At 52.2% G+C, this 16,558-nt stretch overlaps 1 protein-coding gene across 2 annotated transcripts in view; it reads left to right on the top strand.

The window, feature by feature from the left end:
• Positions 1 to 15,582, top strand: part of PAX7 (paired box 7) — a 103,170-nt gene extending 87,588 nt beyond the window's left edge. For both annotated transcript variants that reach the window (XM_077137982.1, XM_077137981.1), the window contains exons 8-9: positions 6,925 to 7,171; positions 15,467 to 15,582. In XM_077137982.1, the coding sequence (XP_076994097.1) occupies positions 6,925 to 7,171; positions 15,467 to 15,582 (363 nt within the window). The remainder of the gene's footprint in view (positions 1 to 6,924; positions 7,172 to 15,466) is intronic.
• The last annotated feature ends 976 nt before the right edge of the window (positions 15,583 to 16,558 follow it).

The raw sequence follows: 16,558 nt of genomic DNA, 5'->3' as shown, positions 1-16,558 counted from the left end.
CTGGACTCAGGTGTATTCAGGCGCATGTCGGTGGGGAGGTGTGCCGTGGGCTGCCCGTGCGTGCCGTGGGGCAAGGCCCCTAGGTGTGTGAGCCCGAGCCCCCTCCAGGCCTAGACCCTAGACCGGGAGGGTCTTTGATGTCCTCTCCTGCCACCTCCTCTCTTTACAGAGGAGCACATTCAGGCCAGGGAGGAAGTGTGACTTGTCAAAGGTGACAGAGCACCTGAGACTGACACCTGATGGTGAACCGACTCTCCAGCTCACACGTCCCAGCGGCCGTGGCTGCATGCAGGCACAGCTGAGCCAACAGGCAGAGCCACTATTCATTCAGAAGGTGCCTACTGTGTGCAGGGGAGGGAGAGATGGAGAAAGACGTGCTCCCTATAGGGCCGAGTGCCTTGAGTCTGCCCTCAAGTGACCACTTCAGTCTCAGGCCAGGGGTCCCGTGCCTCCCCCAGGCCTAGAAGGAGGAGTTGGGGGAGGAGGGGGAAAGAAGAGGAGTGGGGGAAGAGGAGGAGGCGGGGAAGGCTAGCATTTACTGAGAATGGTGTGTCGGGCCCTGTTGCAAGCGTTTTAATGACATTTAATCCTTACAATAACCCTATAGGTAGCTATCACTATTATCATTCCCAGTATACAGATGAGAAAACTGAGGCACAGAAAGGTTGAAGAAATTCCTCAGGGTCACAGCTAGTCATCTGCAAGGTTGCTAAGGTGGATATCCTGCCCCCTGCACCCCCAGGAGTCTCTACTGCAGGGAAGTCCTGCTGGGAGCAGAGGTGGGGCTCCCTGACATGCCCTCTGACATGGGGGTCCTTACCCTGATTCCAAACCCCCGTCTGATCTCCAGGTACCCCATCCTGACCTCGCCAGTCTCTCGGCCCCTGCACTTCCCTCTCCCTTCTGCACCCTGCCGCGTCCCCACCCACCATGGAACCTGGCGATGGCGACCCCACTTCTAATTGCAGCCGTGCTCCCAAAGCCATGCTCGGTTATCACAGAGGGTGCAGATCTTGCAGCTCAGCCTCCCCGGTCCCAGGCCCTCAGGGCCAGCTCAGGAACGGAGGGAATTAATTACATTTTCCCATCCCCTTCTTTTAAAGTAGGGGAGCGCGTTGGTGCATCCCGGGGGAGGGGGCGGCGAGCAGAGGATATGGAAGCCACGCTGGCACGGGGCTCCTGCGGCCCCCACCCCTGAAACACGCATGCTTCTCCCCAGCGGGCGGAAGGGGGGGGCGAGGCTGGCCCCTTATTGATTTAGTCTGGCCAAGGCTGGGACTGATTTGGAGCAGAGGGAGAGGAAGGGGCTGGAGGCCGGGTGGGGGGCGAAGGCAGATTGGGGGAGGGGGAGGAAAGAAGAGGAAGGGATGGCTGTCAGTCAGCCTGACCGACAGCCTGGAGATTTGCCTTCAGATAAAACCTTACAGATGTGGAGGTCGGTATTGATTTTGAGTTAGTAACGGTAACGGACCAAGAAGTAATACATTAGTGCAAGCAAGGTCACCGGGAAAAAAGCAAAACCCACTGGGGGAGAGGCCTTAGCATTCTGGAGGGGTTGGATTACCGCATCAGACGGGACTTCCTCAAGTTCAAAAGTTTGCAGGCCCCAGACCCCAGCTGAGCTCCAAACCGTGGGCAAACGTTTCCTGCTTCCGTGGGTGAAGAGGTACTCTGAGAAGTCCCCAGACCAGCCAGAGGCCGAGGGAGGGCTCAGGACCATGGGGGTTGCAGAGGCCTCTCCCTCCACACTCTCCTGCTTATCCCACGTTCATTTGCTCTGGGGAAAGGAGCACGGCTAGGGCTCTGGAGACCTGGGTTCAAATCCCAGCTCTGCCTCATAAGAGCCTTTCCACTTCCCTGTGCATTCGGTTCCCCCATTTCCAGCATGGAGGTAAGAATAGCCCATTTGTATGAGGATTCACTGAAATGGCCAATGTATAATCCCTCCTGCCTCTCTTCAGTTGTGTCCTGTCCTGTTTGCATGAAAGCTGCCCTGCTTGGAGACAGGGGATTGGATGAAATGGAGTTCTTTTCATCCACAGGCCTCCAGCTACCCTGGGAGAGAGTGCTGCACACATCCCCTGTTCACACCTACCCCAGATATGGATTTGATTTGATGCTCCAGGGCAAATCCCATTACAGTAAACACTCCCAGGGCCTGAGCTATTTCTGACCCATCTTGTCCATGGCCCAGGGTCCAAGGCCTCTTGAGTCACTGGGTACCACCATGCCTCCCAACAGAGGACTCCAGAAGGTCCTGCAGCTCCAGGAATTTTAATTCTCAACTTGGCTTCTTCCTCTTTTTTTTTTTTTTTCTTTTTTTATTATTATTATTTTCAACATGGGCAGGCACCGGGAATCGAACCCGGGTCCTCTGGCATAGCAGGTGAACATTCTTGCCTGTTGAGCCACTGTGGCCCGCCCTCTTCCTCTTTCTTAAACCTGCTGGGTGAGTTCCCACCTCAGGGCCTTTGTACTTGCTGGTTTCCCTGCCCCGAGAATGCTTCTGCCACGATTTCCCAAGACTCATTCTTTTTGGTCTTGCTGGATATCCTCCACCTCTTCAGGGAAGTCTTCCTTGATGACTCTACAGATCTGCCTTTTTATCTTCATGGCACTTCTCAGTATCAGAAATTATTCATTTGTTCACTTGCTTATTATCAACTTCTTTTACTAGACTGATAGTTCCAGGAGGGCATGGAGTTGGAACTGTTCATCATTGTATCCGCAATAGCATGTGGTGTTTGGCACGTAGTAGGTGCTCAATAAATTTTTGTCAAACAAATATGCATGAGTTCAACAAGGCTTTTCTGAGTTCATAGTACGTAGTAGTCACAATGGAGGTCGTGGGGCTGCAAAGGTGGGTCATACACAGCTCCATCCTGCCCTCAGAGAGCTCACAGTCCGGCCACACCGCCAGCCTGGCACAGAGTGAGCACTCTTAGAAATGTTTGTTGAATGAATAAATGTACAAATAAGGGATGTCTTTAGGAAACAATACCCTGGTATTGGTGGGACATAAAATGTGAGGTGGGAAAGGGGTGGAAGGAGTTTGGACGAGTAGTTGGAGATCAGATCACGAGAATTTACTGAAAACTCTTGAGTGATGTGGTCAGATTTCCCACTGGTTCTATGTAGGTCTCTGTCCTTCAGAGGGAGTGGTGGATCTATGCACAGCTCCTAGCCCAATCCCAAGCACCCTCTTCCTCTCTGTAACACCCATCCCCCCAATTCTTCTCCTCCCATCATCCTTTCTTGGCTTGGCATCTTGGTGATGAACAGGAAGAAGTGAGCAAACTGGGGTCTCACTAGAACTAACAAACCCTTCCAAGCATCTCCCTACCTGCCCCCCCCCCCCAGTTTGTCCTGTAGGAAGAGAAATGAGGCCTATGTGCTTTCCCTGAGCCTCTAAATCTCTTAAGATACAAGCCTCATTTGAGAAGGAGCAGGATTAGTGTTCTTGTGGTGTGGGGAATGGGATGCTGATGATTTTCTTCATTTGGATAAAAGGTTGAGGTCTCAACTGGAAACCTGACAGGCACCTGGTTCACCCCAAAGGTAGCCCCACTTGGAAAGAATTTGGGTTTCCCAACCCACAGAGCTGCATCAAGCCCCCCTCCCCCACCGGAGACCCCTCCCCCTCTCGACAGTTGGGAAGCACCAAGCCCTGCTTAGTAGCATCAGGCCCTCATCCACCGTCCTCTTCAAGACTTCCTCCATCCCCACCCCATGCCCACCAGCCCATCCCCACCCCTGCACCCGTTCTGGTGACCCTACCAAGACAAAGGCCTCCGAGCAGCGTTCAACACAGAGGGAGCTTGGGAGACGTCACTCAGCTCCCTAAAAACAACACTGTTGTTCAAAGCAGTTCCAATGTCATTCAGCACAGTCTCTTACCTCCTTGTAGATTTTCTCTCTCCTCCCCGCCAAACCCGTTCCCATGTATCCTTTGCCATCCTGATGGGGTTGCTACACCATGAAGTCTCACCTGACTCCCACTAGCTGCAGTGGAAAACAAGACCAGCCAGTCGGCAGCCCCAGCAGGCCCAGTGCCCTTGACTCTGGCTCTGGAAAGGGGTGGGGGAGGGAAAGGGTAGGGGGATGGTGACTCCCCAGGGCTGAGTGTGCCTGAGAGCAGCCTGGGAAGGACTGGGGGAGGTTCTTCTCATGGCATTCCAGAAGAGCCGGCTGGGAGCCCTCAGAAGCTGAGGCCCCCCAGTGGGAGGGACCCCCCCAGCCACCCCCACCACCACCCCAGCAGTTGCCCAGTAAACAAACTTCTGCTGGTCCCAGAACCTCTGCCTGGTCAGATTGTTGTCTTAACTTCCTAGAGCTGTGTGACTAAGTGCCACATACTCTGTGGCTTATAACAACTGAAATGTCTTGTCTCAGTTCTGGAGGCTAAAAATTCAAAGTCAAGGTTTCAGCAGGGAGATGTGGTGGGGCGGACACTTCCTGGACTCTTCCAGCTTCTGGCATTTGCTGGCAGTCCTAGCAGCTGCACCCCTCCACTCTCTGCAGCCATGGCCTTCTCCCTGGGGTCTGTCTCTAGGTCCAATGCCCTCTTGTTAGGACACCAGCCACATCAGATCAGGGCCCACTCTAAGCCACTTCAGTCTTATCTTAACCAATTCCATCTTCAGTGACCCTCTCCCAAACAAGTCACATTCTCAGGTACTAGGGGTTAGGACTTGAAAATACCCATTTGGAAGACACAACTGAACTGCTGCCAGATCCCTGAGAGTCAGGGGACTCCCAAGAGCTGAGAGTCAGTCTTGAAATTCAACAGGTGCCTGGGGTGCGGGTGAATTGGCTCTGGATTCTGCTCACTCATAGATCTGCAGTGAGACCTGGGGAAGCCTTGGCCCTCTGTGGCCCTCTGTGGCCCTCTGTGGCCTCTGGCCCATGCATCTCTGCAGGGCTCTGGCTTGGGAGAGTCACGTGAGTATCTGCTAAGAGGAGGGGGAGGGGGAGGATTGGAGGAGTTGTGTACTATTTCCTGAGCACTCCCCTAATTCCCCAGCCACCCTCCAGTTTGGGAATGAGCATCATCTCTTTTCCCCAGGACTGGGACTCAGAGAAGTTAAGAAACACCCCCAAACTTATCCACCTAATAAATAGCAGAACTCCATGTCTGACTCTGGCCCGAGGATTCCACCATGCTTATGGCAGGGATAAGTAAAAAGTGGGAAGATAAAAATATTCAGAAGGTGACCAGTTGATAAAAAGATAATTGCTCAAATGCCTACAGCCCAGGAGGCAGGTGGGGCAATCAAAGAACACAACTCTGTGTCTCAGCTACAGTGGAATTCTGTAGCATGATGCTGAGTTGATTATCAGCAAAGCTGGTCCCAATGGCATTGGAAGCCACCCTCCCATCATCAGGAAGTCACCAGGGTCCTGGACCCAGCAGGTCAGGTCTACAAGGGCACTCCCAACTTACCTCTCCCTCCTGCGCCTCCCTTCCTCTCCTTGCGCTAACCAGCGACCTGCCGCTCTCTCACACTCCAGGGACTCCTGCTACCTGAACCATCATCCCCTGCTCTCCCTCCTATAGCTGGATAGCAGATACCACATTCTCCAGAAACTTTCCTGACCACCAGGCTTGTTGGGTGCCCTCCGGCTGGGCTCCTGTAACACCGTAGCTGCTTCTAGCATGCCAATCATCGCTCTGTGTCTCGATGATCAGTTACCTGCTGCCTCCCCACCAGACAGGGCACCCCCAACCCAAGATCAGAGACCATGGCTCTTTCTCTTCTGAAGTCCCAGGGGGCCAAAGTCACCATCAATGTGGGTTTGATGAATGAATAAGTGAACACCAAGGAACCAACAGAGGTTCTTTAAGTAGTTTCCAGAGGCAAGACTCACTGTACCAGTCAAGTCGACAGCACTGAAGACGAGTTCCTATCTGCTGAACCAGGCCGAAGTGGGAAGTAGGTGATGGTGACGGGCACCTGGGAGCTGGCAGAAACTAAGGGAGGTCCCTGGGAGGTGAGAGCAGGGGTGTGTACTTTGGGGTTGTAGGAGCAAGAGGCTCAAAGTACATCTCGAATGTAGCAAGCCTAGTCCTGAAAGGGGAACTGTATTAGCTAGGGTTCTCTGGAGGAACAGAATCAGCAGGAGATATCTGTTAATATAAAATATATTAAAGTGTCTCGTGTAACCGTGGGGATATAGAGTCCAAGCTCTGTAGGGCAGGCTTTGAGCTGGCAGCTCCAATGAAGGTCCTCAACTAACTCTCAGGAGAAGCTGACTGGCTGAAGCAGAAAGAGTGATTGTCTCTTCTGCATCCTCCTTGAAAGCCTTCCGGTGATTAGCGTCACTCATTGCAGAAGACACGCCCCTTAGCTGACTGCAAATGCAATCAGCTGTGGATACAGCTGATGTGATCATGATTTAATTCTATGAAATGTTCTCATAACAACAGATAGGCCACCACTTGCCCAACCAGACAACGAGGCACCACCACCTGGCCAAGTTGACACATGAACCTGACCATGACAGGAGTGAAGCCTGAGTCTTGTTTTAACCTTGGTGTTTGAAGATGGGGGCAGCCCCAGTCTGATGGGGTTGGCCTGTCTTAGAGGGACTCCCAGCCCAAAGGGGGAGACACCATTTGCTAATTAGCTCATCCATTCATACATTTGTCCATTCATTCCTTCCTTCTGCAGACAGGCCCTGGGTGCCTCTTAGAGTCTGGCCCTGGGGATATGGAGGTGAATGGGACCCTTCCTGCCCTGCCCCTAGAGCTCCCAGGGCCAGGATTTAACCAGGTACTAAAGGCCAGCAAAAGAGGTAAGCTGAGGACCAGGAAGCCACTCCAGCCTGGCCTTGTCCCCGCAAGTGCCTGTGCCTGCAGGGTCTGTCCCCCGAGCCTCCTGGCCCTGCCCACAGGGCTCGGTGCTGATTGTCTCCTTTCCATAGGTGATGAGCATCCTGAGCAGCCCTAGCGCAGTGCCACCGCAGCCGCAGGCCGACTTCTCCATCTCCCCGCTGCACGGCGGCCTCGACTCGGCCACCTCCATCTCTGCTAGCTGCAGCCAGCGGGCCGACTCCATCAAGCCGGGAGACAGCCTGCCCACCTCCCAGTCCTACTGCCCACCCACCTACAGCACCACCGGCTACAGCGTGGACCCTGTGGCTGGCTACCAGTATGGGCAGTATGGCCAGAGTGAGTGTCTGCTGACCTGGGTGTGACCCCCTCCCTCCGTGGTCCCTGCCCCGCAGGCCTCCTGCTCATTCATGGAGAGCTGCAAGGTGGGGGTGGGGTGGGGCTGCCCATTTCACAGGTTGGGAAATTGAGGCACAGAAAAGAGGAGCAATTGACCTTAACTGACTGAGCCGAGCCTTAAACCCCAGGTCCTGAGAGTAGCTCTGTCCCGGAGAAATACAATACAAGACGCATATAACTTAACATTGTCCAGTAGCCACGTTTTATAACGTAAAAATGAAAAAGTGAAATTATTTTGAATAGCATTTTATTTAGCCCAATCTACTCCAAATCTGATCATTTCAACATGTAAACCATCTAAAAAATGACTGAATTGTTTTACTTTTTTTTTTCATATGGTGTCTTTGAAATCCCTTGTGTATTTTACAGTATGGCACATTCTAATTTGGGCACTAAATTTTCCCTGGAAATATTTGGTCTCTATTTAAATTTCATAAATTAGGCAGTTGTAAAGTACATTCACACACCCAAATTGTCCCAAGCACACTTAAGTTTTCCAAAAACTAAATCAGTAGATCAAGTATCAGTTATTAACTTGATAATAACTGAGTATTTAGATTAGATGAGATTAAATAAAGTTTCAAACTTCAGTTCCCTGGTGGCTCTAGCCACATTTCAAGTGTGGCCAGCAGCTGCTGTTTTGGACAGCTCAACCTTGGAGAGCCTGCCTCTTTCTGCCCCAGGGAGTGGGGGAAGCTGTGTTTTAAGCCTTCTCTTCTCCCTCGGTCCCGCTCAGACTTGGTTTTTCCAAACTCTTAGCTGGTCTTCATGCCCACTCCAGCCACTGTCCCCTTGACAGCTCGCCTTAAGACGCAGATGGTGAACCCACAGCTGGAAAAGCCAGGCACCGGCTATAGCTTCCGGCCGGCTGCTGATGAGGCCAGCAGCAGGGCAGGCTGGGGCAGGGAATGGAAGGTCACTCAGCGGGCGGCCCAGCTCCCCTCCTGCCCCACCTCCTGGCAAAGGCCTCACCTGCGGGTGTCAAACTAATCAGAGGGGCGTGGGGCGAGAGGGCAAGACCTCCATGCCTGGGGGCATCCTCTCCCCGAGCCGCTGCCCTGGCCTGGCCCCACTGGGCTCGGCTTCCTCACCCCCCCTCCAGCCCAGGCCTCTTCTCCAGGCCTTGGCCGCCACGGCTAAATGAGGGCCAGCTGTGTTGGTCTGCACTTCCCAGCTGTGTTCCTGACCCCTTTCCCTGCATGTGTGGTTGCATATGTGTATGTGCCTGTGAGTATACATGAGAGTGTGGATACATGTGTCATGAATATATTATGATTTGTGTGTGAGTGATGTGTCTGAGTATTTCAGCATCCATGAATTAATGCATTCATCTTTGTGTTCAGGTGAGTCTGTGTGCAAGCGGGCAAGTGTGTGTGGGGCTACATTAGTATAAGTGCATATGGCTAATCTCTAGGTGAGTTTAAACGAGCATATCCTATGCATGAAAATGCACACAGATTTGCATGTAAACACACAGGCACACATGTTTGAGCACATATGTATATGTCATTGCAGCACATGCAAGCATGTTTAGCCATGCACTCAGGCATATGGATTTGGTTGAGTGTGTCAATGTATATGATCATGCATTTGGCATATGTGCTGTGCATCCCTAACTCTGGGGACATATCTGATAAACATATGTGCATGTGAATAGATATGAGTGAGTGTGTGGATATGTGGCCATACGTACATGTGTACAGACATGCACTTGGGCCTGCACTACGTTTGAGTGTCTTTGCATGTGATTGTGTATGGTTAGGTGCACGTGTATATGCAGACATGCACAACATATACACAATGTGTAAATATGGGTGTGTGCATGTCTGAGTGTGTGCGTGGTTTGTACTGGGTGTGGTGGTGTGTACATATGGTATATCTGTTTATAACTGTGTGAATAAGCATGCACGGGAAGCAAGTGTGTGGATGTATATAACATACGTGTGCATGCACGTTTGAATGTGGGGTGCGTCCAAGTGTGTAGAGGTGTTTCCTGCAAAGCCCAGTGACCCCCTGACCCAGCCCATGTTCCTGGGCGTGGAGCTGAACACATGCTCTTGATAAAGATTTCTGAGTGGCTCCAGCGGCAGCAGCAGCCCCCGGCCTGGGGCAGGCGTTAGTCACACCCGGAGCCCCGTGCCCTGCTCCCGGGACTCCTGCCCAAGTAGGAAATAAAATTAACCCCAAAGCCAGCATGAGGGTCGGCAGGGGAGGGGGGATCAAAAGGGAAGGGGCCCAGGAGGCGAGAAAGGAGCATTTGTTCCCCTTTGCTGGGGAAAAGCTGGGACCAGAGCGATTTCCCCCTCCCCTCCCCCTCCCTCCATCCTTCCCTTCCCTGTTCCTCCCTCTCTCCCTCACTTCCTTCTCCCTCTCCCACCAGCTCCACCCCTGCTTCCCTGGCTCCTTCCTGGCTCCTCCTGGGACAGCTTAGGGCTCCTGCTGGGCCGCATTCTCCAGCCCCAGCCAGCGGTTTCCCATCTCATAGAGGCTCCGGGGCTGCGCCAGGCAGGGCCGGAGAATAAGTCTGCTCCTCCGCCACCAGTCAGTGTGGGCAAGTCGCCCTGCCTCTCTGAGTCTCAGTCTTCCCATCTGTGAAATGGGGCCAGGGACTTGACTCAGTGACCTCAGAGTTCTTCCATGGTTCACCTTCCTTGCCTGCGTCATTCTGGAATAGCCCAGGGACACATCGTGTTCCCACTGGCCACCTGCACCCTGACCATGGGCAACTGGCTACCCCTCCACTGAGTCCTCCCAGCCCATGTATCCTGAATGCATATTCCTAGGCCGGCTGGCATCCACTTTCATCCATCCACTCACATACTCACAGTCCACTCGAGACACCCCTAACAAAGCTTCCCTGTGGCCTGGGCATCAGCGCAATGCTCCTTCCTCATTGCGTGCAATTCTTAAAACCCCACCCAAGGTCGGTATTATTTGTTCCCATATAGTTGCAAAAACTAAGGCTCAGAGAGATTCAATAACTTTTCCAAGGTCACCTAGTAGGTGAACAGTGAACTCAGGGTCACCTAACTCAAACCACAGACTCAGTAAGGACACACACCTGTGTGTTCTTATATGTGGGTAGTGGCCCTTGCACAGAGATTTATTGTTATGTGGTGTTGGGAAAGCATGTCTATACCTGGCTTGAAAATATAAATATGCGAAATGCACGTGTCTGAAGGAAGGAGAAATGCCCATTTATTGAGCATCTACTATGGATCAGGCGTTTCGCCACCACGGTCACTCCATAGGGTGTGCATAGTCATTCCCATCCGACAGATGAGGGAATGGGGTGCCAGAGAGGCCACATGTGGATGTGCACCTGCTCACACCTACAGCCTCACCCCCAGAAACCCCCCGCCTGGAGCCTGCACCCAGGCCCAACTCTTCAGCAGCCGAACCCACCTCCCTCCCCTGCGCCTCTCCTCTTCACCAGGACCTTCGTGTCTCCCTTTCAGGCACCCAGCCACTGTCTATCCATCTGTCCGTCTCACCTCGTCCCTGGAGGGGGTGGGGCTGGGGGGGGCAGGAATGGGGCACCCGGCAGATTGCTATGACCCTGGTGTTCCCAGAGGCCGGGGCCGTGCTAATGATGGGGCTGATAGAACGCAGAAGTGTGAAAAGAATTTTAATAGATCTGACAAGTCTAATAAGAGTTTGTGTCTGGAAGGGTCCTCCCTGGGGCCGCGGGCTGACGAGGCGCTGACGGCTGAGATTTGTTTACTGGTTGGCACCACTGCCGTGTCCCTGCCAGCTCCCGATTAATCTAATTTGAGACGTTTAGGGCCCAGGCGTGGGCGCAAGGCAGAAGAGGGGAGGCACAGAGAGACAGAGAGACAGGGTGGACTGATGACAGAGGCCATAATGAGAAATGCCAGAGCCCTGCCCTCACCCACCCCTCGGCTCAGCCCCGGGGAAGGGCGGACTCTGCAGCCCCAGCGGGCAGCCTTGAAGTTGGTTGGGTTGTCAATAAGGTTTGGCTTCTCGGCGTTTCCTTGGCCACCTGGCCAGGGCCTGGGTCATCTCCTACTTGCTCTGGGCCAAGGGCTGGTAACTGGGAAAGACTAAGGAGGAGGAGGAGGAGACGTTCGGAGGGGCTAGAGGCCCACGTGGGACAGATTGGGGCTCCACCATCTCGCATGCTGGGCATGACTCTGGGCAATCAATCTTTCTGTGCCTCAGTTTCCACAACTGTAAAATAGCAAGAATAAGCACCTAAAGCTGTTGAAAGACTTATGTGAGATTGGGTCCACCAAGCGCATAGTCAGTGTGCAATAGATGAAGGGTCTCATTTTGTCATTTTCACCATTGTCTTCAAAGTCAGAGCTCTCATTCGTACCTGCAGCAGTCGCTGAAGAGGTGGATGTGGTGGTAATTAGGGGCGGAGAGCAGCCTCCTGTGACCTGACTCAGTGGCTTTCCACATGCTGGCTGTGTGCCCTTGGATGAGTCACTGACATTTCCTGGAGGAGAAAAGGGGAGGAAGCCATGCTTTGGGGTGTAGGGGCCTCGGCCTCAGCCTACACGGGGCTTTCAATGGGGAGACTGCGGGTCGAGGCATCTCAGGGGTGGTGATTTGCTGGCCTTAGATGCTGGGTCTTGATGCCTGGCTCTGTAACTAATGAGCCAGGTGACCTTTCACTTTACATAGTCACGTGAACCTCAGTTTCTTCATCTGTAAAATATGCAAAGCTCAATCGAGTATTGTGAGAATGAAATGAGATCATGCACCTGAAGAGGTCAGAATAGGGCGGACAGAGAGAAAGCCCAGCCAGTGTTACTTTCTCCTCCTGCTATGCCATTTCTGAGAACATTCAGCTGCTGTTGCTCTGAGAAGGTAGCTTTCTGGAGGCGGTGATCCTCAAGTTGGTCAGGGGAACCCTGGCTCAGAGTAGCAGAGAGGGGTATAGGTCCTTCCTAGATCAGAGATGGATGGTGCCCAGACCCCCTGCAGCATAAGGGGCAGACCCAGGGCAAGGCAGGGACTGGCCACAGTGACCATTGCTCCACCAGGCAGAGACCTCGGAGGGAGACTGGCAGCACCCCAGGGCTCAGCTCAGGCCCTAGACAGGCATCCATTTGGTCTCATCACCCAGATTGGAGCCTGGCAAGTTGAAAGGCAAAAAGTCCAGATACCCCTAAGAGACCCCAGAGCATTTGCACATCCTTCAGGAAGCTGGGGGACTGGACTGGACTGGACTTGAGTCATCTGTACCCAGCATCTGAAAGCATGCATTGTTTCGTTTGAGCCTCATAACACTTGGGGTAGCTAGAATTTGTTCTCCCTGTTTTATAGACAAGGAAACAGGCCTAGAGAGGCAAAGTGATTTTCCCAAACAGGAAGGAGCTGGGACTCCCAAACCTCGTCTTTGGCTGTTCTTTTCCCCTCAGACACGTGGAGAGTCACACTTGCTTACTAAATCTCAGTTCCAGGATCCTGTTGCTTTTTTTTTTTTTTTTTAATTTTAGGATCCTGTTACTTTTTAACCCATGTTTATTGTGCCAGGCATGTTTTTAACCCTTTACATGTATTATCTCATTTAATCCTAACATCAACTCTTTAAGTTAGATGCTATTATTATCCCATTTTACAGGCTTGGAGAGGTGAGGTTGTGCCCCAAACCACACAGCTAATAAATGGCAGAGGCAGGATTTGAACACAGGCCATTTGAACCACTAGGCAATACCGCCTCCTTTGGCTCAGTTATTAGTCCTGACACCTCTCCTCCCTGGGACTCATTGTCTGGCCATGCCCTCACCTCTTGGTTCCACCCACCTGCCATAGTCAGGTCCCTCCAACCTTGAGAAAGTATGTAGCATGTCCCAGGGTCACTGAGTGAGTGGATGACAGAGCTCAGGCTGGACCAAGTCTTGTGATTCCCAGTCCAGTGCTCCTTTCCATCTTCCTCTTGCCTCTGGATCCCAGGGACCCTAGGGGATTGGATTGGCCACAGCTGTGAATCTTACCTTGGGGAATGGCATCTCTATGCCTTGGGAGGTCTTGTGCCAATCTAATCAGTTGGTCAGCAGTGATTTCTGCTGTAGCCTCAGACAGGCACAATAACACAGGACCCAGGGCAGGACACATGTACACACACATGCCATTGGTCACACCTGCACACAGACATATACAGGTGCATGCACACACCTTGTTCATGTAAGAATTCACCTGTACAGTACCTGTACATGCTCAGAATTCCCAGTGCTTTTCTACTCACAGATGCACACTACTCACACATGTCTGCTTATGTGAGTGTGCAGATATCATTTACGTGTGAACATTCATGTATTTGCTCATTACTACCACATGGATATTCTTGTTTCTGCTGTTCACACGAACACACACACACAAGTACACACACACAAGTACATGCCACTCACATGAGCAGACACCCTCGGATACACTCATCCCTCTCTCCTCTGGGTGAGTAGAACTGATGAGGGCTGTAGGCCTCAATTCTCTGCCTTTTAGGGTCCTAGAGCCAACTCCTTCTTGGACCCCTCAGCTCACCTGAAAAAGCTGCTTTGACACTTGCAATAAGGGATCTTTATTATTATTATTTTTTTTATTTTATTAGAAAAGTTGTGAGTTTACAGATGAATGAACACAAGATTCCCATATACCATCCCACCACCAACACCTTGCATTGGTGTGGGACAGTTGTTAGAATTTATGATAGCATATTTTTATAACTGTGCTATTAATTTAAACCCATGCTTTAACTTAGGATCCACTGTTTGTGTAGTGTAGTTCTGTGGATTAAAAAAAAAATTTGTTCTGTTGCCATATGTACAGCCTCACATTCCCCCTTTTAATCACATTCAGATATATATTTTAGTGCTGTTAATTGCTCAGCAAGGGATCCTGCTTTGCCTCTTCCATGAGCTGGGCTCAGAGTCCAGAGAAAGCAAAAGGGCTCAGCAGGACTCACTGGACTCTTACTTGGGCTCAGCAGGACTCATCAGATCTCTACATTAGACAGATTTTTGGAAGGGAGGACCAATTCATCCCCCATCAATGTGGCTACCCTTCAGTAGTTCTCTACAAAACCCACCAGAAATCTAGGCCAATGTGGTTAGTAAATATTTGCTGAATGATTGGATAGAAGGTGAGAGAATGCTTCATGATGAGATGGATGGACGGATGAATGAATGTATCAGTGGATGGATGGATGTATGGATGAATGATTAGATGGGCGGATTGGTGGTTCGATAGATGGATGGAAGAATGAATGGATGGGTGGATGGATGGATGGGTGGATGGATGGATGGGTGGATGGATGGGTGGATGGATGGATGGATGGATGGATAGATGGGTGGATGGATGGATGGGTGGATGGATGGATGGGTGGATGGATGTGTGGGTGGATGGATGGATGGGTGGATGGATGGATGTGTGGGTGGATGGATGGATGGATGGATGGATGGATGGATGGATGGATGGATGGGTGGATGGATGGATGGGTGGATGGATGGATGTGTGGGATTGATGGATGTGTGGGTGGATGGATGGGTGGATGGATGGATGGGTGGATGGATGTGTGGGTGGATGGATGGATGGATGGATGGATGGATGGGTGGGTGGATGGATGGATGGATGTGTGGGTGGATGGATGGATGGGTGGATGGATGTGTGGGTGGATGGATGGATGGGTGGATGGATGGATGGGTGGATGGATGGATGGGTGGATGGATGGATGGGTGGATGGATGGATGGGTGGATGAATGGATGGGTGGATGGATGAATGAATGTATCAGTGGATGGATGGATATATGGATGAATGATTAGATGGGCGGATTGGTGGTTGGATAGATGGATGGATGAATGAATGGATGGGTGGATGGATGGATGGATGGATGGATGGATGGATGGATGGATGGATGGATGGATGGATGGATGGGTGGATGGATGGATGGGTGGATGGATGGGTGGATGGATGGATGGATGGATGGATGGGTGGATGGATGGATGGATGGATGGATGGATGGATGGATGGATGGATAGATGGGTGGATGGATGGATGGATGGGTGGATGGATGGATGGATGGATGGGTGGATGGATGGATGGGTGGATGGATGGATGGATAGATGGATGGATGGATGGGTGGATGGATGGATGGGTGGATGGATGTGTGGGATTGATGGATGTGTGGGTGGATGGATATGGGGTAGATAGAAGAGTAGGCAAAAAGAACCTCAATTTCTAGGAGTTTCTCTCTCTTTTTTTTTTCCCAGCTGCTGTTGATTACCTGGCCAAAAACGTGAGCCTCTCCACACAGCGTCGCATGAAGCTTGGAGAACACTCTGCCGTGCTGGGACTCCTGCCTGTGGAAACTGGCCAGGCCTACTAGGGCCCCTGGGGTGACTTGCCCTAGTCCAAGTCCCCACTTAACCCTTATTGATCCCTGAGCCTCCCAGTCTCAGTCCCCTCATCCCCCAGGAGGCCAAGAAAGGAGGCCCATTCCATTTTCTTTGCCAGCCCTTTGGAGATGCACAGCCAGTCTGTTCATTTGTCTGTGGTTAGGGATCCAGAATGACTCAGTTGAAACCACCTTTGCCCCCTCACTATTACCCCAGGACGGTTTCTAGTGAGCTACAGTCCTTCCCCAGTCTAGCCCTGTTGTAGACTGTGTCACTTCAGGCATCGATACTGCAACTTGCCCTGAATAGAGCACCTTGGGCACCCAGAAGAGAGTGTACCTGAGTCAAGGTCCCTGGTGTCCTTCAGACTCTACTCTGAGGTGGGTGCCCTGGCCAGAGGTGGAGGTGACGCTCACAGGGCCACTCGCAGCTACAAGTGCTGGGGGTGGCCCCTGAGCTGGGTCTCTTACCCAAGGCCAGAACCACAGCTTTTCCCCTCTGGACACTGGACCCCCAGGGGAGCTTGCTGGGCTGTGTTCTCGCCTCCACCCAGGAATCCTGAGGACCTCAGGCCCCACCCACAGACTTCTGCCAGTGTAGGGCAGAGCTCTAGCCCAGGCAGGGAGACTGGGAAGACGGTAGCTTAACCCAGGGGAGGGAGCATTTGGGGTGGACTTGACAGCCATTGGCCAGGCCCTAGGTATAAGGAGCCAAACCAGGCCAAGTTCCAACCTTGCCCACCCCATGTAAAGGCCTGCAGAACCCTTCAGCGTCTTCTTTAGCTGCATCAGATGGGGTGGGGAGGGGATCAAGTCTTGAGGACACATGAGTGAAGAATCCCAAGGCAGACTTGGAAGGTGGGTTTCTAACTGGGGTCCCTTTGCTGTGGGCAGTAAGTCTTTGTTGTCAAGGATTACTTCAAATTCATGCCCCTGTGGAGTTTCGATTTCTCCCTCAGCCTCCAGC

This window comes from Tamandua tetradactyla, chromosome 2 (assembly GCF_023851605.1).
Source record: "Tamandua tetradactyla isolate mTamTet1 chromosome 2, mTamTet1.pri, whole genome shotgun sequence".
Taxonomy (NCBI): domain Eukaryota; kingdom Metazoa; phylum Chordata; class Mammalia; order Pilosa; family Myrmecophagidae; genus Tamandua; species Tamandua tetradactyla.
This window is presented reverse-complemented; position numbering and strand designations above follow the sequence as displayed.